The sequence below is a fragment of the Enhydra lutris genome, unplaced genomic scaffold (genome assembly GCF_002288905.1).
Source record: "Enhydra lutris kenyoni isolate GAN:26980312 unplaced genomic scaffold, ASM228890v2 scaffoldscaffold14, whole genome shotgun sequence".
NCBI classification, from domain to species: Eukaryota; Metazoa; Chordata; class Mammalia; order Carnivora; family Mustelidae; genus Enhydra; species Enhydra lutris.
The window spans coordinates 38,179,449-38,203,112 of NW_019154098.1; the positions used below are offsets into that span (position 1 = coordinate 38,179,449).

At 33.6% G+C, this 23,664-nt stretch overlaps 1 protein-coding gene across 5 annotated transcripts in view; it reads right to left on the bottom strand.

Annotated features, from left to right (window-relative positions):
• The window catches only part of LOC111146810 (vacuolar protein sorting 13 homolog B), a 755,552-nt gene that overhangs the window by 344,732 nt on the left and 387,156 nt on the right, over positions 1-23,664 (bottom strand). For all 5 annotated transcript variants that reach the window (XM_022502501.1, XM_022502502.1, XM_022502500.1 and 2 more), the window contains 2 exons: positions 19,319-19,539; positions 7,961-8,164 (listed from right to left, as the gene is read on the bottom strand). In XM_022502501.1, the coding sequence (XP_022358209.1) occupies positions 7,961-8,164; positions 19,319-19,539 (425 nt within the window). The remainder of the gene's footprint in view (positions 1-7,960; positions 8,165-19,318; positions 19,540-23,664) is intronic.

The following is a 23,664-nucleotide window of genomic DNA, read 5'->3' on the forward strand; positions in this document are numbered from 1 at the left end:
GGTTACCCTCTGATAGAAAGATAGCAGGGAACAGATGGTAGTGGAGAGTTTTTATTTCACATCTAGTATAGTGCTGAAATAATATAATCATAATTTGACATCTTTACCTCTGAATCAATGGAAGCCTTTCAGTCTAAAACATTTTACTTCTACCTTATTAAAAACTTAACACATATTTCAGATAAAAAACAGCATAAGAAGCACATATAACATAGAAACAGAAAAAGCAACAAAGCGTCAATTTTTCACTATGTCTTTTGCTATTTGTACAAAATTTATTAGAGCTAAAACATAGTTTCCTTCACACAAAATTACTAGCAAAAGAGAAAATTATGTCCATCTTAAAAATATTATCTAATATTTAAAACTTTAAGTGGAATATTTATTTAATATATTACTGGAAGTCCTAGTCAGAGCAATTAGGGAAGAAGAAGAAATAATGGGCACCCAAAATGGAAAGGAAGAAATAAAATTTTCTTTGTTCACAAAAAACATGACCTTCTATGTAGAAAACCCTGAAGATTACACACATACGCACACGCGCGCACACACACACACACACACACACACACACACACAAATTTTAGAATTAATAAATTCAGCAAAATGTGTTTCTATATACTAACAGTGAACAATCAGTAAAGAAAATTAATAATACAATCCCATTTAAACTGCATCAAAAAGAATAAAATACTGGGGCACCTGGGTAGCTCAGTCGGTGAACGTCTCACTCTTGCTTTCCACTCAGGTCATGATCTTAATGTTGTAAAATCAAGACCTGCATTGAGCTCCATGCTAAGCATAGAGCTTGCTGAAGAATCTCTCTCTCCCTCCCTCTCAAAATAAATAAACAAATAAATAAACAAATAGAACAAAATACTTAGGAATAAACTTAACCAAGGAGGTTTAACACTTGTATGCTGAAAACTACAAAATATTGCTAAAGAAATGAAAAAAATATGCACATAAATGGAAAGATGTTCCATGTTCATGGATTGGAAAGCTTAATGGTTGAGATGGGGAGTTACTATTTAATGGGTATACAATTTCAGTTGAGTAAGATTAAAAAACTGGATGATGGTGATGGTTGCACAACAGTGCCACAGAATGGTACATTTAAAATTGTTAAAATGGTAATTTTTACGTGTATTTTACAATAAAATGTAATTTTATTGGTGTATTTTACAATAAAAAATTGACATACAAAAGTTAAGTGGGACATAAAATCATAATTAACAATATGTCAATATTTAACAATAGTTGACAGTAACAATAGTGAAATTGAGGAAATAACCTAGAAAGAAAACAGAGGCTTATGAATGTGAAAAAAGGGGAAAAACCAAAAACTAAAACAAAAGAAAAAGTGGTTCAAAGACATGGAAAGAGAAAAAGTTCTAGAAAGAGAGACTAAAGATAATGTAGAAGTATTTTCTCAAGTGATATTGTCCGAGAACATTCCAGAACTGAAAAAATATATACCACAAAACCACAAGTGCTGAGCGGGATAAATAATACATCTATACTTAGTGGCAACAATTTACTTAAAAAAGAAAGATTTATCAAATGCACTGTGTCCCATAATTCATATGATAGTATACATTACAGACTTGGGTAGAAATGCAGAAATTTTCATTTCAGGTTTGCTACTTATTCTCTCTCTGACCTCAAGTAAATTACTTAACCTCTGTAGCCACAAATTTTTTAGTCTAAAAGGGAAATGATAATATTACCCACCTCATAACATTGGTTTGAGAATTAAAAGAAATACTGCTTAAAATGTGCACAGTAGCCAAGCTATGGAAAGAACCTAGATGTCCATCAACAGATGAACAGATAAAGAAGATGTGGTATATATATACAATGGAATACTATGCAGCCATCAAAAGAAAGGAAATCTTGCCATTTGCAATGATGTGGATGGAACCAGAGGGTATCATGCTAAGTGAAAAAAGTCAATCAGAGAAAAACAATTATCATATGATCTCTATGACAGGAGGAATTTGAGAGGCAGGGCGGAGGGTCATGGGGGGTAGGAGGGAAAAAATGAAACAAGATGGGATTGGGAGGACACAAACTCTTAATCTCACAAAACAAACTGAGGGTTGCTGGGGGAAGGGGTGTAAGGATCGGGTGTCTGGGTGATGGACATTGGGGAGGGTATGTGCTTTGGTGAATACTATGAAATGTGTTAGCCTGATGATTCACAGACATGTGCTCCTGGGGCAAATAATACATTATATATTAATTAAATAAAAAAAGAAATACTGTTAGTAAAGTACTTAGTTCAGTGGGTACTCCAAAATATAAAGCTAATGTAAATCTCCTCCATAAAATTTTTGCATTAGGCCCTGAGGTCAGCCATATTTCTATATATAAATTATGCAATGGCAACATTTTCAGTTTAATCAAGGGTATGCCTTTTATGCTCCCAGCTCTTATAAAGATGAAGACAATACTGGGACTTACTCAGAACTAAGCAGTCAAGTAATCAGTCAAATAACCCATGAAACTTGACAATAGATTTTCTAAAACCTGTTTTGGATTAAATAAATATGTCATTATGATTTAACTTTTAATTTTCTCCTTGGCCCTGGCTGTATGAAGAAGAGTGTATCACAACAATTAAAGCATATATCACAATTGTCCTATGCTTTTATAATACTACTATTTTGATATAATGGGAGAGGAGGGTAGAAAATAATTATAAGACAATCTCAATGTAACAATTTTATTTAAATTTAACAACAACTAGTTTTGGGGAAATAACAAAAATATTAAAAGTAAACTCAGAGCTTCCTAATTATTGTGTGGAAACACCATGGGATGTGTCACAACTGTGCTGAGACATAGATCCCTTGGCTTTCAGAATCATCGGACAGGATCTGAGGTAAATGGAACTTCCAGTGACTTAGAAATTTTTCTGATAACTTCATACATAAATATCATTTTCTATATATGCAATGACATGAAAAAGGTAGGGAAGCACTGCTCTAACTAACCACACAATTTATACTCAAATCTGTATACAGAGACTTCTGTTGCTTACATGACAGTATTGTTCATAAAATGTCTTCTTAGAATCAAAAGATTATTAGGATGATAACTACCAAAAGGAGCAAAGGGATGCTAAGAGCTTTCTAGGAATGCCATGTCCAAATAGGAAGAAAGGCTTTTAAAATGGATTAACACAAAATATATGTGTACACTCTCCTCATTGTCCTTCCTAACCCCATTTATTAAGTAGCTTCTCCAGTGAGAGAACAAAGTTTATTTCCATTTAGTAAGTAATATACAAGCAAATTCATCAACATTATAAAAAATTTTAAAAATGGAATTCAAGGGATCACAGTAACATACCTAACATACTAGAACTCAAAAGTAAAGTAACGAAAATTACAAAGATCATTACACACAATTCTAGCAGCATAATAAATAAAGAAAAATCAGAAAATGAAAACTTGGGCACAAATTTTGAATTCTGGATAAATTAAACCACAGATTGAGTCATAGATGTAGCATTCATACACACAGGAGAAAATAAGGATTGTATTTTCAGATGTCATCATTTATGGGCTAATTCTCGAAGGGGAAATTTAAACTCAAAGGATACATAGCTAACCTTGATCTTCACCTAACAACTATTATCTTGAGAGCAAGGAGAGAAATTAAATATTTAATATTTAATACACAGACACCTTTTATTTGTAAAGTTAGATTCAGCCCTAATACTGCTTAACATATCATAACAGTCTTCACAAAAATCTTCCTGCCATGTATGGAAAATAAAGCAGCTAAATTATTTTAAGATACTTCTCAGAGAACAAGTTTCACAAGTAATTGTATGTTTCAAAACCATATTGGACTACTCACCTCTTTTCTTGACCACACTATGTAAACAAGAAAAGATGGTACATTCTGAAAATATTTGCTACTTTTTCTTCCATAAGTCTGTGTTACCATCTGTAAGCTGCTTTACATGGTCTTCCTCCAATAAATAAATCTTTTGCAGTAAGATTCTTTCATTTACAGATCTTCTTCACACAGGTCAGATTAAATCCAGAGCTAATCCTTTCTTGATCAAAACTCTTCACAGTGTAAGGATAGAGAGTACATACCCCAATATCATTAAAGCCATTTATGAAAACCCATAGTGAATATCATTCTCAATAGGGAAAAACTAAGAACCTTTCCCCTAAGGTCAGGAACACAGCAGGGCGGTCCACTATCACCACTGCTATTCAACACAGTACTAAAGTCCTAGCCTCAGCAATCAGACAACAAAAAGAAATAAAAGGCATCTGAATCGGCAAAGAAGTCATCAAACTCTCACTCTTTGTAGATGATATGGTACTTTATGGGGAAAACCCAAAATACTCTACTCCAAAACTGCTAGAACTCATTCAGGAATTCAGTAAGGTGTCAGGATATAAAATCAATGTACAGAAATCAGTTGCATTTCTATACACCAACAGCAAGACAGAAGAAAGAGAAATTAAGGAGTAATCCCATTTACAATTGCCCCCAAAACCATAAGATACCTAGGAATAAACCTAACCAAAGAGACAAAGAATCTATACTCAGAAAACTATAAAGTACTCATGAAAGAAATTGAGGAAGACACAAAGAAGTGGAAAAATGTTCCATGCTCATGGATTAGTACAACAAATATTGTGAAAATGTCTACGCTACCTAAAGCAATCTACACATTTAATGCAATCCCTATCAAAATACCATCAATTTTTTTTTCAAAGAACTGGAACAAATAATCCTAAAATTTATACGAAACCAGAAAAGACCCCAAATAGCCAGAGGAATGTTGAAAAAGAAAACCAAAATTGGCGGCAACACAATTCTAGACTTAAAGCTCTATTACAAAGCTGTAATCATCAAGACAGTATGGTATTGGCACAAAAACCGACACATAGATCAATGGAACAGAATAGAGAGCTCGGAAATGGACCCTCAACTCTATGGTCAACTAATTTTCGACAAAGCTGGAAAGAATGTCCAGTGGAAAAAAGACAGCCTCTTCAACAAATGGTGTTGGGAAAATTGGACAGCCACATGCAGAAAAATGAAACTGGAAACAAACTAAGGTTGCTGGGGTTGGGGGACAAGGATAGGGTGGCTGGGTGATGGACACTGGGGAGGGTATGTGCTATGGTGAGTGCTGTGAATTGTGTAAGAATGATGATTCACAAACTTGGACCTCTGAAACAAATAACACATTTTATGTTAATAAAAAAAAATCCACAGCTAACACAAAACTAATAAATCCACTAGGAACATTTTCATTGTTAATGTCTATAACTCAATTAGAAAGAATTCTCAACATTCTAAATTTAAATTAATTTCAGTTATGTATGGAATTTATTTTTAAAATCAGAATTAATTTCTTTTTATGTGATTGAAAAAAAATCTCCCCTTTTTAATCTTTCCCTTTGTTAATTTCCCCATTTTGGCTAATGAAGACATCATTCTTCTAGCTTATCATATTGTAATACATTTACTAAAACAAAATTGTTACTAATGTCATATCATTTTTAAGATCCATCTGAAATGTCACCTTCTCTTTAAAATTCCCATAGATCTCATAGAATAAATTTGTTAATCATACTCCTACAATTACAGGCCATGTTCATCTCTATTATGTCTTGTACAGGGTCATTATGTTCTTTTGAGTAGGTTATACTATACTTTGTGTGAATGGCAGTCCCTAGATGGGACCATTCCATGAGAGTGCTGTCTTTACTGGTCTTTTAATGTTTTTTAAATGTTTCTTTCTAATAAAAAGCCACTCCCCAAAACAGGTAGTCACATTTATCTGGACATCCCTGTAAATAAAGTACTTAGCAAACAATCATTTAATGGAACATTTTCCTTTCTGCCAGTGAAATGTCTCTATTATTTAACTTCATTCATCATTTGCACTTGTACTATCCTTTGTCTAGCAATTTATCACTCCAAGCTTTGATTACTCTTCCAAAATATTCACAAAGTGTATTCTGTGCAATGTTAATATGCAGAAAAAGTCTTTGGTTAACCAAGTTTGGACACTACTGCATTCAATACAGTGTTGTTGTTGTTGTTGTTGTTGTTGTTGTTGTTGTTGTTGTTTTAAACTGCAGGAGCTTTTGTATTCTAAGAACATTAGGAATCTCCAAGAAAGAACTCACTGCTTTTACCCTAGAAAGGATATGCCCCATTAACTTCATATGGCACATTTCTAGATTCTTGACCTATGCCTCATTTGGGTGGGTGGGGGGTGAACAAAGTAATACCTATCACTCAGGTCACTGTGTTTTTCAGAATTTAGAATGAGCAGGGACAGAGAAGTTGCTTGTGCTGTTTTCTAATAAATCTATTCTAATATGTGTTAGAGCCTCAAAACAAGTAAAAAACAATGCCCATTTAACTGAGTTTGATTGCCTTTACTGATTTGTTTGAAAAAAAAATTTCCTTTACTCGCTTCTTATTCCATTTCTGTATTTTGCCGATAACTTTATTTCCACAGGAAATGATATCTGTAGGCAGAAACAGAAACAGAAACATAACTTCTACCTCTGTCTTCTCCAGTAGTTCTCAGTGGCACAACTTCAGCACCCTAGCGTGTGTTTTGGAAATGTATTAGGATGTGTTTCTTTGACTCAATGACTGGGTGTCACTACTGGCATTTAAAGGTTTGGAGTAGGGGAATCAAGAGGTTCTATGATGAGTAAGACTGTCCTGAGAAACAAAAATTATCTTAGAGAATTTTTTTTTTAAAGATTTTGTTTACTTATTCAAGAGAGACAAAGAGAATATGTGCAGGGCAGGGAGGGGACAGAGGGAGAAGGAGCAGCAGATTTCCCACCGAGCATGCAGCCCAACATGGGGCTCAATCCCAGGACCGTGGGATCATGACCTGAGCCAAAGCAGATGCTTAACTGACTGAGTCACACGGGTGCTCCCTAGCTCATGGAAATTTATACAAGTGAAAATCTTGTATATCAACTTTGGAAATAAAATTGAACTCAGTTTTAGATCTAAACACTATTTTTTTGGCATTTTCTGCACGATTTTTTTACATACCAACAGTTCCAGAAACATAACTACTGAAATGAAAAGAATATTGTTTTGTTCAAATCTTTACCAGGGTTGCCACTATTTCAGAAAATGACACCATCAACAAATGATGCCACAACAGTACCACTTGTGATATTGGATATAGACCTTCACGAGTCTATCTGTATCACTCACATTCACAATAATTATATGTACCTAACTACTTCATCCGATCTTCTTCTAACACAGTCTTGTCTGAACATTTATACGTATAATGAAATACATGTTATTATACCTTGAATTATATTCTTTAATCCTTTATATTTTATTTAAGATATTAGATATTTTTGAAAATATGTGGATTATATTATTTTTTATTTTCATTTCAGGATAGTAAAGGGACATTATGAAATATTTGTTTTAAAAGGGCACTGGCATGTTGGCTGAGGTTAGGGTGCTAAAAATGAAAAGAAGGTTTTCTATGACTGTAAGGGAGAAGGAGAGGACTTTGGGTCCGACAGGATTAAAAACCACTAATGGTAAGATGGTAAGAACACTGTGGTTTACAAAAAGGGCAGGGACAGAGGGGGCAGGGGAAAGGAGCATGAACCTCATTTTCATTCAGTTGCTAAGTTTCCATACATCTGAGGAAACATACCTTTACTGTGTCTTAGTTTTTTCCATTTCAGAGAACCCTCCACTGTCCTGAACTACCCCACTACCTACTGAAAGAAATTAGAATCCTGGGACCTAAAAGGAACATTAATAAACAGCCACTGCTACCACAGCTCTCCATGAGCCTTCAGAACCTGCCAGCTTCCACAGAAGTGAGGTCATCTTCATTCTCAATCCTGGTATAGAACTCTGTGGTATATATCACCCTTCACGGGCAACAGAATTTTTCAGAAACACTTACCTCAGTAGTAGTTCCAACCTCAGCAGATGGGCTGCATGTGCTGGTATCTGGAGGAATTGTGCCTACACTGCTTCTCACTGGAGAACCAGGACCCGGCCCTGCCATGGTTTCCGGATAGGCTGAGGAAGGACTGAGATTGCCTCTCCTCTGAATCTTATCCCAGACCTTATTCATGATCTCAGTTAGCTCATATAAGAGCTGCACCTGAGCAGAAGGAAAAAAGAAAAAAAGGGAAAATAAGCCTTTCAACTTCTAGTGACAATTAACTAAATTACTACATGTGAGAAAATTAAAACAAGTCTAAGGAAACAAGAATATATGGAAATAAAAATCTGTTAATGTACCACTAATCATATTATATTGTGATCTATAAATAATTATTATATTATATAGTATAATTATACATATGATCATAAATATTTTATGATACTATGATTCTGATGAGATATACAGAGAAAATTCATGTAACAAGTTTATAACTTTAAACATTTTATCATGATTTGAATTTGAAGTAGATATAATGAATTTACCCATAAAGTTTGCCACATATTCATACTGTGATATTTTATGAGCAACTTAGCATTTTTGTGGGAAAATCATGTTAATATGGTAATAATGCTAACAAAACAGCTTATTATGGGACAGTGGATTGCTTTTAATATATGACTAATAGAACAAACACAAAGAAATGCCTCTGAAGCAGAGGTCAATATCAGAATTTCATATCAAATATATACTAGTAAATATGATTACTTAATTACATATGAAATAATTACCATTCTTATTTCTAAATGATTTCCACATTTAAATTCTCCTTATTTTTCTGAGTGATAAAACTGAAACGGGATTTCTTGCCCAGCAAAATAAAGTAAAAAAGAATGACATAACATAGAATAGTAAAAGGAAAATGTTACATATGAAACTTTGCTATAGATAAAGAACATAAACTATCCAACCTACTATTACCCTTGGATTTGTCATTCCAATATTCAGAGAAAAAACTGTTTAACTTGCACATTGTTTGACTAAGTTCTAAGATATTTACATAAGATTTCATAAATAAGCATTAATCATGGAATTTGTATGACAACATATTGCCATATACTGTATAAAACAAGCCCAAAGAAAAAAATGCAAACAAAATATATAAGCAAATCCACAGCTGGATACCATATTCCGTTTGCCATTAAAAAAAAAAAAGTGAAATTCTCATATTTATAAGAAGTTTCAGCCCCAGGACACATCCAGATGATAAAGCTGGCTTCTTATGTGGGCAGAACAGATGCATAAAAACACTGTTGTCAACCCTTATTTGATATAGAACAGTACTTGGGTTACAGTTTTCTCTTGCTTTGTGTGTGATGAAGTCTCAAATCTCAGGTTATAGTTCTTTTTGCTTAAAAAAATATTCTAATGGCTAGAGATCTTACAAAAAACCTCTTAGAAAAATTTTAGTGCAAATTCTTTTGTCCTTCATAATCAAGACTAAGTTCTCACTAAAAAGAAAAAATTGTGTTGCTAAATATTTTGAAAAAAGATTATTTTACTTTTTCTTAAACAATAAAAACTGACAAATAAGGAAAGCATAAACCAAAGAAAACAATTTCTAAATACTTCTAAGGGCATACAGTTTATTTATTTAAGAGAACTGATGTTTTTATTGTCACTATTTCTTATTTCCTTTAACAATTAGGTTTAAATAATTTGTATGAATGTCACTAAGTACATTGTGTAGTTAATGTGCCAAGCGATCATGGACATAAACTTTATAAACATATTTTTATTTTCAAAGGAGAGAGCTGCTATCACAGAATTCAGACTTGCCAAATTCAAAGGTTTTAAAAAAATAAAAAATTTAAAGATAAATGTTCAATTCTTATCCTCCAAGCTGTACTGAAAAGTATGCCAATTCAAGCCACAATGAGCTACCACTACCCACCTATTAAAATGGCCAACTATAAAAAGCCTAACCATACCAGTATTGGCAAAGATGTAGAACAACTGAAACTCTCATTTACTGCTGATGGGAATGCAAAATTCAGAATACAGTTTGGTGGCTTCTGAAAAAGACATATACCTACCATATGATCCAGCCATTTCACTCCTAAGTGTTTACTCTAGAAAAATGAAAGTCTATGTCCACACAAAAACGTGAACACAAATGTTCATAGCAATTTTTCTATAGTAATCTAAAACTGGAAAAAAAAATCTCAAATGTTTACCAACAAGTAGATAAACAAAATGCAATATATCCATACAAAAGAATGGTATCTAGGAGTAAAAAGAAATCAATATGGATTCATGAAAAACAAGGCTTAGTCTCAAAATAATTATGCGGAATGAAAGAAGTGAGGCAAAAAAATAAGGGGGGGGGGCTAGAGAGACAGAATACAACTGTATGACTCTATTTATACAGTATCTTAGCAAATGACAATTAATCCGTGACAGAATCAGTAGTTGTCTGGAACAGGGAAAGTAGAGAAACAGAAGATAACACAGTAGCAGAAAGAAACTTTTGAAGATGATGGATGAATGCATTATCTTGATTCTGAGAATGGTTTTATGTGCCAAATCATATAGCATTAGATAATTTAAACATGTGCAGTTTATTGCATTTAAGAATATCCTAATAAAATTTTAAAAATTTCTAAAAAATGAGTGCCACGTGAGGAAGTTTTATGTATATTTCTGAAAGTGACTAAATATTAACACCTTATATATAAAAAACCTACTGAATATAAAAAATGTAATATTTTACTTTTTAAAAATTAACTTTACATATACTTTTTCATTTAATATATAACCAATCATAAAGGAGAGTTAATTGGACTGGAGAGGCTGAGATAATTCTCAAAGAGATACCTTCCTGAAGGGCAGATGCAATTTAAGTGGAGGCAAAAGCCATTCCAGTCACAAGACTAGCAAGAGCAACAGCCAAGTGCAGGAAATGATACAGGGGCAATGAAAAGAAAAGTTCTATCCAGTTAGGCAGGAAGAACTTGTTTTGCAGGGTATTAGGAGAGAGACTCAGATAAAAGAGTAACCACAGATAGAAGAAGAAAACCATGGATATACAATTTCAATGGAAACCAAGCAGGAATGGAATTTCAACAAAGGATCACTAATCCACAGTGAACACCAGAGCTCTAAGTGAATACAAACTTAAAAAGTCTAGCTCATTTGGCAAGTAGGTTGTCATTAATTATTGGAGCTCAGTTTCAAAAAAAAAAAGTTCTTGCCTCCAAAAATATTTTTAAAAAGACTCTTCATATAAAGCATAACCCTTACCCAGTCTAATTTTGCTTAAAGATAAAAATGAAAATCGGGGCTCAGAAAAATTAAGAATGAGTGAGTGGTACGAGAATACAAACCCATTTTGTTTAAATTCAGTGCTGTTTTCCTAGACAGTAATGTCAAATTTCAGAGCCCTTCTTAAAACTGAACATAACTTACAGCAATAAAAACTATGAATAAACAGGATAAAAAGCATAAACCCATTCTTTCTCTAGTTCTACATACTCACAACCCAAAAATGTAAAGATGGTTTTATGTTCCTAGAAATGCCTTATAAGAAAATAAAATATATCAATTTATTGGCTAAGGGAAATTTTTATAATATTAAAGGGAAATTTTATATTGAAAACAGGATTCTACAGGGTCTTTTAATTTTAGAGTAAATATAATTTTTAAGATCAAAGAAACTAGTTTCTAAAGACATTAAAGAGAATTGTGTAACTTTGGTAACTGTTAAACAGTTAAGTTAAAGGGAAGGGTTAATGAAAATCACCCTTAGGAAAAAAAAACTCTGAATATTCAACTGGGTTAAATATTTATACTGTCTAAGGCCCTTGAACAGCAATGAGTTCTAAGAACTGATACAGTAGTTCAGTTCACCATAGTTGATACACAGACCTACAGTAACATCTAACAGGATAAAGAATTTGTTCTGGGCATGCCCTACATACAGAGTTTGCCCTTTATTTTAAAATATATAAACTACTTGAAGGTTTTGTATCTAAGCAATAATGAATCAAATTAATTAATATTCCAGTATCAAAACTTCTGGTATCACTAATGAGTAAACCAAAAATTGGTATTTATGAAGGAAATATTTTCTTAAAATGGAATCAAGAATCTTATGTACTGGCTATAAATCAGTACTCCACAAAGCTTCCGAGAACGTATGCAAAATTTGGTGGGTATATACATTACTTTAGGAAACAGCCTCATAGCTTTTATCAGATTCTCAAAGAAGTCCATGGCACAAAAAGAACAAGAAGCACTGTTATTCATGAAAACAAAACCAAAACAAATGGATTAGTGAGAAACCACTCAAAAAAAAAAAAAAAAAAAAAAAATAAAAAAAAAAAAAAGGTTATTTTGAGTCATTAATCTTAAAAATAAATGATAAATTTTAGGATGCATGTGGATGCATTTTAGGGGCCCATGGTATTCTTTGTAAGGTAGGATACCCAGAAAATAAAAACAGACCTATAGATATATTTCAGTAAGAAAGATTAAACATTTTTGGTAAAAGACGCCATGAAGGCAAATAACTGCATTACAAATACAGGGTTTGTATTTATAGAGCCTAAGGGGAGCTCTTCAAATTGCTAAGAAATTTAATAGAAAATGTAGATAAATTATATAAATTATCAATTCATAAAACAAGTTCTTTGGCCAATAAACATTCAAAAACTGTTCAACCTTACTCATAAACAGGAAAATACAAATTAATGTAAATAATATGAACTGTCAATTCACAAACACAATGGCCAATGAACATTTAAAAAGATGCTCGAACATCTGGTTTCATTTCCCCTCAGCCTGAAAGACATCCTTTATTTAAGATTTCTTTATTTTCTTTTTTTAAGATTTTTTATTTATTTGACACAGAGAGATAACAAGTAGGGGGAGCAGGCAGAGGGAGAGGGAGGAGCAGGCTCCCCACTGAACAGGGAGCCTGATGTAGGGCTCCATCCCAGGACCCTGGGATCATGACCTGAACAGAAGGCAGCCACTTAACCGACTGAGCCACCCAGTTTACCTTCCTTTAAGATTTCTTACAGTGCAGTTCTACTGGTGATAGATTCCTTTATGTGAAAATGTCTTTATTTAGTCTTTATTCATAAACATTATTTTTTAATTTAGAATTTTGGGTTGATAGGCTGTTTTTATTTTTTTATTTTCACAATTTAAAGATGTTGCTCTAGGGGCACCTGGGTGGCTCAGTCGGTTAAGCAGCTGCCTTCGGCTCAGGTCATGATCCCAGGGTCCAGGGATCAAGCCCCGCATTGGGCTCTCTGCTCAGCGGAGAGCCTGCTTCTCCCTCTCCTCTGTCTGCCACTCTGCCTATTTGTGTCAAATAAATAAATAAAATCTTCGAAAAAAAATAAAGATGTTGCTCTTTTGATCTTTATACTCAGGAGAAGTAATCTAACAATCAAATCTTGGTTCTCTTGTAGTAATGCATTATTTTTCTCATGGTACTTTCAAGATTTGCTCTTTATCTGTGGCTTTTAACAGCTGCATTAAGATGTGTGCAGGCATGGCCTTCTTCATGTTGCATGGGCCAAGGACAGGCCGCCCCACGATGGCCCACTCTGACATGAAGATTATATTGAATTAAAAAGCAATCAAAACCCGGTAGATTCAGGTAAAGCTCTTTACCTCCCCCACAACTGCCTCAAAGCATTCAGGCAGAGGACCTGCTCCAGGAAGAGAACTATGAGACTAAGAACTACAGTATGTTATGAACGAGGTATGTAGACTGGGAGGAACATAGAGCAAGGCCTGCTTGATCAAATTCCTCTATGTCCCATTGTTTCTGAGTGGCCCAGCAAATATTAATTTACTAAACATTTGCTCTTTTTTATCTTCCTATAAATTGCATTCCTTTCCTCTGAAGTCCAGACCCCTGTTCCTTCACCTTAGTCCAAGATGACATGTATACCTAATTTTGCCTATCTTTGGAATTTCTATTTCTTGTGGATTCTCCACACATATGCTATTTTTTATTGTTGTTTCAGGTTTTTATTTAAATTCTACTAAGTTAACATATAAAGTAATACTGGTTTCAGGGATAGATTTTAGTCATTCATCACTTACATATAACACCCAGTACTCATTACAAGTGCCCATTACCCATTTGGCCTACCCCTCACCCACCTCCCTCCATCAACCCTCTGTTCTCTATAGTTAAAAGTCTATTATGGTTTGCTTCCCTCTTTCTCCCTCCCCACCCTTATACTCATCTGTTTTGTTTCTTTAATTCCACATGTGGGTGAAATCATATGGTTTTGTCTTTCTCTGACTGACTTATTTCACTTTACGTAATAGACTCTAGCTCCATAGATGCCCTTGCAAATGGCAATACTTCATTCTCTTTGATGGCTGAGTAATATTCCATCATATATATGTGTGTACGACTGTGTTCTCCCCTAAGAGTTTGATGGTTTCCTTTCTCACATTTAAGTCTTTCAACCCAAATATTAAATTTGATTTTCTCCTGTTAATCTCTCTGATGTCAACTTGATTCTTAGTCCATAGAAGGACCTTGCAGGGACAGAATAGTCTTGCTCCCCAACAATGTGTTTATCTTATTCATCTTTGTTCTCCTCACTTCTGGATGAGGTCTATAGTATTGGACTTGTAGTACCTGAGATTCTCTCTTTCCTTCTCCCTCTGCTTCTCCCACCTCCCCCCCTCCCAAATGCCACACACGGTCTAATACATTAAAACTTTATTTTTTTAATTTTTTAAAAATGATTTTACTTATTTGACAGAGAAAGACACAGTGAGAGCGGGAACATGAACAGGGGGGAGGAGAGGTGGAAGAAGGCTTCCCGCTGAGCAGAAAGCCCAATGTGGGGCTCGATTCCAGGACTCTGTGATCATGACCTGAGCTGAAGGCAGACGCTTAACGACTAAGCCACCCAGGCACCCCTTAAAACTTTATAAAACAAACAAAACACTTTCTCTTAGTATATGACTTTCTGCTATCTTATTGTGTTTTTCAAAGAGAAAATGTTTTTAAACTTGATTATGCCCATATCAAAATCAATTTGGGAAGAGCTGCCCTTTGAACAATATTGACTGATCCAATCTATGAATAGGTATATCTCTCCAGTTAGGTTCTTTAAATTCTCCCAGCAATGCTTTCTGGTTTTCACAGTAAAACTTGGACATCTTTAGTTAGATTCATTTGTTCATGTTTCTGGGCATCAATATAAGTAGAATGGATTCATTCCAGTTTCTAGCTGTTTGCTGCTACTATGCAAAAATACAACTGATATTTATTCATTACTCTTGTCTCCTACAACCTCGATAATTTTATTAATAGGTTGTTAATTCCTCTAGGATTTTCTATAAAACATTTTATCATAAACAAATAGAAAGATCTTTACTTTTTCCTTATCTTTATGCCTTTTAATTTCCTTTGGTTTATTGGAATGGCTAGGACATCTAGTATGATACAGATTAAGTAATAAAAGCAGGCATTCTGGGCTTTTTTTGTATTTTAGTGGAAAACAATTCAATATGATATCTGATTTCCTACATATATCCTTTATCAGCTTTGAAAAATTCTCTAATATTTGTAATTTGCTTAGAGTTTTTATCATGAATGGGTGGTTAAATTTTGTCAAAAGTTTTGCTTGCATCTATGGAAATTTTCATAGGATTTTTCTCAGCTCTTCTATTGATACGGTGAATTCTACTAAATGATTTTTTAATATTACACCAAATTTGAATTTCTAAGATGAACCCTACTTTATCACCATTTATTAACGGGGTTAAAGTGGGTTAAAGCCTCTGCCTTCGGCTCAGGTCATGATCTCAGGGTCCTGGGATAGAGCCCCGCATCGGGCTCTCCGCTGGGCAGGGGGCCTGCTTACCCCCAACCCCCTTCTGCCTGCCTCTCTGCCTACTTGTGATCTCTCTCTGTCAAATAAATAAATAAAATCTTAAAAAAAAATAAAACAATTTGGAAAGGAATCTTTCATTCTATATCTCTGGAAAAAAATTTGTGAAAATTTCCTATTTTTTTCCCCCTGAATATTTGGTAAAATTCACCCACTGGGGCCTGAATTTTTCTTTAAAACTTATTTTGATATCACATTTAATTTATTTTATAGAACTAAAAGGATATTCAGATTTTCTATTTTGTATATTTTTCTGTACAGTAATTTTACAGTAAAAAATTCTTTTTCATCTAAATTGTTACACTTGCTGGCATAAAGTTGTTCATATTCTATTATTTTTTTTAAAGTCTATAGAATCTGTGTGATAATCCTCCTTCTTCATTCCCAAAGTGGGTAATTTGTATTTTATCTTTCTCTCTTTTTTTATTGTACTAGTCTTCTCTGCTCTTATCTTTATTATTTTTGGCCTTTTACTTCTTTCGGGTTTATCTTGTTCTTTTTTTAGCTTTCTAGAGAGGACCCTTAAGTGAATGACTTAAGATCTTTTTTCCTTTCTAATGTAAATATTTAAAATTATGTTTTTACTCTGAAGACTACTTTACTATGTCCACTTTTTTTAAGTCATTCAACCAAAATATTTTCTTACGTCCAAGTGATTTTGTCTTTGGTTCATAGATTATTTAGAAGCATCTTTATTGTCTAGATATATACAGTTTTTCTACAGTTTATTACTGATTTCTAATACATTTTGATGATTAGATAATATACTTTATTTTGATCTTGTAAACAAAATGAGACAATGAACATCTGAAAAAAACATGTAGTCCACGTTTGTTAGATACAGTGTTCCATAAATGTCAATTAGATCAAGATGAGTGTGTAGTATTTTTCATTCTTCTAGATCTCCAATTATTTATTTTTATCTGGTTGCTTTATCAATTGCTGAGAAAGGTGTTATAAACTTCCCTACTGTGTGTGGTATTTATTTTTCTTCTAGTTGCTTTATAACTGCTGAGATTGTGAAAAAAAGTTCCTACTATGCAGTACTGAATAGAATCATCTGTTTTTTCTTTAATTCCACCCATTTTTGTTTCATGTCATTATTTATCTCTGGTAATGCCCTTTTTCTTGGGGCACCTGGGTGGCTCAGTAGGTTAAGCCTCTGCCTTCAGCTAAGGTTTATGATCTCAGGGTCCTGGGATCAAGCCCATCATCAGGCTCTCTGCTCAGCAGGGAGCTGTAATTTTGTACACCCCCACCCAACCACCCCTCACCCCCCACCCACCTCGCCACCTGCCTCTCTGCCTATTTTGGTCTCTCTGTCAAATAAATACAATCTTAAAAAAAATACCCTTTTTCTTTAGTTTATTTGATATTAAAATAAGCAAGTCCAGCCATCTTACACTGTCTGTACGATATACTGTTCCTATGCATTTATTTATATCTGTTTCTTTATATTTCAAGTGCTTCTCTTTGAAGCAATATACAGTGGAGTCTTACTCTGTAAATCTCTGCCTTTTAATAGGAGTAGCTGGACCAAAGGTCAGCAAACTTTCTGCTAAAGAGTCAGATAGTAAATATTCTAGACTTTGTGAGCCATACTGTTTTCTGGGGCTGCTACTTAATTCTGCATAATAGCAACCTCAGACAAAATATAAAAACTGGGTTTTTGGCCTGCAGGTTTTTGTTTGCTAACTCATGATCTAAACACTCCTAGTTAACATCATTAACATTTAACATTGTTGGTGAGAATAGCTCAGCTCTATCATTTTATTTATTTATTTATTTATTTATGTTACAAGTTTTTATTTAAATACTAATTTTTTGACATACAGGGTAATACTGGTTTCAGCAGAATTCAGTGATTCATCACTTACATATATATAACACCCAGGGCTCCTCACAACAAGTACCCCCCTTAAAACCCATCACCCACTTAGCCCATGCCCTGCCTGCCTACACTCCACTAATCCTCAGTTTGTTCTCTATAGTTAAGAGTCTTTTATGGTTTGCCTCCCTCTTTTTTCCCCCCTTCCCCTATGTTCACCTGCTTTGTTCCTTAAATTCCACATATAAGTAAAATCATATGGTATTTGTCTTTCTCTGACTTATTTATTTCACTTAGCATAACAGACTATAGCTCCATTTATGTCATTGCAAATGATAAAATTTCATTTCTGTTTCTATCCAGTTTTTAAACTCTGTTACCATTTCCTGACTTTTTTTTAAGATCATTTGAATATTTTTGGTATTCCATTTTAATACATCTCTTAGCCATATCTCTTTGTATTTTTACATTTTATTTTTAGTAGTTATTTTAGAAGATTATATGTTGAAAATCTTTCATAGTCTAATTAGAGTTTACACTGTACCAGTTCACATGATATTTAGAAATCTGGCAGCCATTAGGTCCCTTTAATCCTCCATTAACCAGGCAGGAAGAAGAGGAGAAAGGAGGATGATATCAGTAAGGAGGCTGTATAAAATATGAAATAATATTTGAACCCACTTTAAAAAAAATGCAGTCTAAAAATGAGCTTAATTAATGGCTTATAACCACTAATGCTGAGATAAATACAGATTTATCAATATCGACCTGTCAGATCGAATACCTATCTAAAAATAATTTTTTTAAGATTTTTTATTTATTTATTTGACAGACAGAGATCACAAGTAGACAGAGAGGGAAGCAGAGAGAGAGGGGGAAGCAGGCTCCCCGCTGAGCAGAGAGCCCAATGCGGGGCTCGATCCCAGGACCCTGGGATCATGACCCGAGCCGAAGGCAGAGGCTTTAACCCACTGAGCTACCCAGGCGCCCCTAAAAATAATTTTTTTTAAATATAATTTCAGTGGTATTCAACACTGACCATCTATGTAGAAAGTATACCACAGTCTGCTTAAGGTTAAAGAAACAAGTTAACTATACACAATAATTTGTATAAACCTGGGAGACTGGAATTCATATTACATTGTAACACTACAGAATTCAACACCCTTGGCCCATACCAACTGAAATGTTACGAGATTAGTAAAATATATTTCTTAAGTAGTAAACAGTGCTTTTCTAAAAATATTATGTATAGAGCAGAAGAAGTTCTGAGTGAGAATCTTGTTGAAATTGTATTTGATTATGTTAAAAGACTCTTCCAGGTTGATAATAAAGCAATCCTTCAGTGTTTAAACACTTTATACCTGCAACTGATTTCATTCTTTCAGCCAAAAGATGCATTTATGCTGCCACCATTACATTTTCAGAAGAGTTTAAGTTACAAAACTTGAGAGAGCTTCAAAGCAATTCTTAATCTAACCATTCTGATCTTGATGCTCTGTGAAAAATCATTTAGGACACTAAACAGAAGAGAAACCTTTATAAAATTCACAATTGTCCTTAAATCACATTATTTTAAATTTCCTTTCATAAATCAACTATACTAACCTGAGGGTTCGAGCATTTTATCTGAAGTGACTCTAGGTCAACATGGAGACAGACGACAAATGAATGCCTTGTATCGGGTCCTGTAGCGAGTAGTTTTTGAGATGTAACAGCTAGAGTAGAGGTACAACCCATTGGTTCCACAAGGCAAAGTGTCACTTGTTTACTGAAAAGGGTATACATGCTGAAATGATGCAAGCTGATAGTCCAAGGAAAAGCATTACCTGGTAACAAGGACAAAGGGGGCAGATAAGCACACATATAAAAATACAGCTGTCACTTGATTATAAGGGGTCTATCATCTATTTTTGAAATATAAAACATTTAATACAGCATCAAAAAAGCGACAATACCAGAGACCAATGTGCTAAACAATTTATATGCTGTTTAAAAGTAATCTTGGAAAATGTTTATGTTTATATTTATTATACTACATATCAAGAATTATATACATCATAAAACATACAGAAATAATACATACTACTATATCAGTAATTATATACATTGTGAAACATATAGAAATAGAACTTAAGGAAATGAGATGGAGATATAAATAGAAATTCTAACTTCCTTTTCCTTCATCCTAGTGGGTTGCATTGTGCAATTGCTGGGGATGTAGTCATTATACCTTGGAGACTATAGATCTAGCTGAGGAATAAGAGAGGAAAAGAATAATCTATTATCATCTGTTGGATCACCTGCACCAAAATCATGTGGGTGCACATATAAACCATAGATTCTTGGTTTCTAATTCAGACCTTCTTAAGCAGAATCTCTGCGAGCAAGACCCAAGATGCATTTTGTTATTTTCTGCTGGTGATTGTTAGGTATAATACGTTATTTTAAAATAAAATATACTTGATGAAAAATAAGCTACTCATAAATATCAGGAGTAAAAGTAAAATTCCTTTCCTTTTTTTATACTTTTTTCTTTTATTTATGTATCAGAGATTAATTCATGAATATAAATTACGAGATAAAACCATTTTAATGTGGTTATAAAGTACTTTGCGAAATTATTTTTTCAAGTATACTGAGTATTGGAGTATTTATTAACATTTACTCTTGAGATGCCAACTAATGCAAAATAGGTTTCCATGATTTACAGTTTTGAGTTTGCAATTCTACTAGCACTTGTAAGTATAGACATTATAGACATTATTATGAGAGCTAAATTATTTTTAAGCAAGTTGAAAATACTTATTTTCTAAATAGAGAAGTAAGAATATCTCACTGCATATAAGTTAGACAATATGTAGAGAAAAATCAAAACCAATCCTAAAAATATTTTCCTAAGCAGAAAATATTTATATATAAGAAGAAAAATCAAATCTTGTCAAAATGAGAGGTACTGATACATCGCAAAAGATAAATTAGAAAATATATAAAGGAGAAAAATCAAAACTAGTCAAAACGCTGCCACTCCCAATAACAACTATTAACACAACTAATATTTCCTTCAAGTCTTTTTTTTTTCCTGCATTGTGCTGGATATGCCCACACAGAAGCAGGATCATACTGTAATTTTACATTCAGGTTATCTTCCAGTGACAGTAAAAATACCAAGTGAATTACAAACTGGATCAGATTACATATTTATACATATACACACATATATATGGAATATAAGTAACCATTTGAACTATGAATGGTGATATTGAGTAGATACTATAAGATAGGTTCTTTTAAGTTTGAATACTCAAAATGTCCTGACCAAATATAGTTCATAAGATTAAAATTAGAATCTTTGAAATTGAGACCTGGATACTAGAATAAATCTAGCTACATAGTAGGGCACAATAACTTGACTGGAAACAATGAAAACTGCATAATAGTATGTGGTCAGCACTGTGGTACTCTGCCTATCTTAAGATTTAAAATATTTGCCCCCAAGAAAGAATGACAAACATTAAATTATCTGTAACTAATTCTAAAATTATTTTAAAACCCACACAAAGTTCCATGCTATTTTACAAAATAAACTCTTTGCCAAATTTGTCTTAAAATATTTTGGAATGATTTCAGGTTACATATTTTAAAACTGGTAGTGAGCTATATATAGTTTTTCAAATTTTGTTATCCAAGAAATGCTAAATGGTGGGTATGTTGGATGAAGAGCACCGAATTTAAATTTGTTAAATTAAAAATAAAAGCTCAAACAACATTAGTACTATGGCAGATGTGTCTCTGCTTCTCTTTTGGAATGAGACCAATAAATTGAAATTTGTTTTATCATATTCTAAGTCTAAAACAGAACTTTTAAAGCAGTACTTTACACCCATTTATTTAGTCTGCAGATTGTCTTTTTTTTTTTTTAAATTTTACTTATATATTTGAAAGAGAGAGATACAGCGAGAGAGGAAACACAAGCAGGAAGAGTGGAAGAGAGAGAAGCAGGCTCCCTGATGAGAAGGGAGCCCAATGCAGGACTTGTTGCCAGGACCCCTGGGATCATGACCTGAGCCAAAGACAGACACTTAACCAACTGAGCCACCCAGGCCCCCTGCAGGTTGTCTTTTAAAAAGTTGGGATCTTAACATGTAATGACAAAAATTCCCACAATTAATCATTGTAAAGAAAATTATCAAAACACAGCAAATCATTAGCTGCACAAGTATTCCTCTTGAATACAGGTAAAAACAAAATAAAAACACCTTACCTATTTATAAAACTGGGAACGTAATGTTCTAGGGACTCCCTAAAATAGGTTCACCTGGCACGTTCATGTTCATATGATACATGGCAGGCCAGAACCATGAATTATTCTGAGAATTTCAAGACCAGTATTTTAAAATTTAATTGTAAAGTTCTAATGCAGTAACATGTTTTATTTTAGATAAACTATTGCTGGCAGAATTCAGATATTTTCAAAGTACCTAGAGAACTAAGAAAAATGAAAAACAAAACTTATAATTCCATTTCTGTGTGAATTTGTGAAAACTCTATTATTGACAGAGAAAAAGATACCAATAAAATAATTACCATGAAAATGACAAACACAGCACTGTTTTAATTCAGATTAAATAATTTGAAAGAGCATGAATAGGAATGAGGTTTGCAGAAAAATAAATACATAAAGAAAACTCAGTAAGACTGTGTTACGTGTCAAAAATGAGGAAGAGAGCACTAGAGTTTATTAGATAACATACACTTATTACGAGAAAAGCGTTAAAAAAGTACACACAGTGGATTTCCTTACATTGTAATGATATGTTGCTGATTTTGCAGGATACTAGAATCAGAAGATAAAAAACTGGTTTAGATAACAAAGAAAATTATATATGTATTATACACACACACTCAAACTGCACCAAGAAGAATAAAATACCTGTGAGTAAACAACCATGGAGGTGCAAGACCTGTACTCTGAAAACTATAAAACACTGATGAAAGACATTTAAAACAAACACAGGGAAAGATAGTTTATGCTCACAGATTGGAAGAATTAATATTGTTAAAATGTCCATATTACCTGAAGCAATCTACAGATTCAATACAATTCCTATCAAAATACCAAGAGTATTTTTCACATAACTAGAACAAAGAATAACAATATTTGTACAGATTACAGAAATCTCCCCCAAACCAAAGCAATCCTGAGAAAGAAGAACAAAGTTGCAGGTTTCACAATACCAGATTTCAAGATATGCTATAAAGCTGTAGTTATCAAAACAGTATGGTACTCACACTGAAATATTCACAAAGATTAATGGAACCAAATATACAGCCCAGGAATAAACATACTTATATGGTCAATTAATCTATGATAAAGGAGGCAAGACTATACAATGAGGAAAAGACAGTATTTTCAATATGTGGTACTGGGAAAACTGGACAGCTACATGCAAAAGAATGAAGGATTACTTTCTTTTTTTTTTTTTTAAGATTATTTATTTATTTATTTATTTGACACAGAGAAAGAGGGATCACAAGTAGGCAGAGAGGCAGGTAGAGAGAGAGGGGGAAGCAGGCTCTCTGCTGAGCAGAGAGCCCGATGTGGGGCTCGATCCCAAGACCCTGAGATCATAACCTGAGCCGAAGGCAAAGGCTTAACCCACTGAGCCACCCAGGTGCCCCTGAAGGATTACTTTCTAACACCAATCACAAAAAATAAATTCAAAATAGATTAAAGGCCTAAAAATAAAAATAGGAAAAAAGACAGTCTCTTCAATAAATGGTGCTGGGAAAATTGGACAGCTATATGTAGAAGAATAAAACTCGACCATTCTCTTACACTGTACACTAAGATAAACTCGAAATGGATAAAAGACCTCAACGTGAGACAGGAATCCATCAGAATCTTAGAGGAGAATATAGGCAGTAACCTCTTCGATATCAGCCACAGCAAC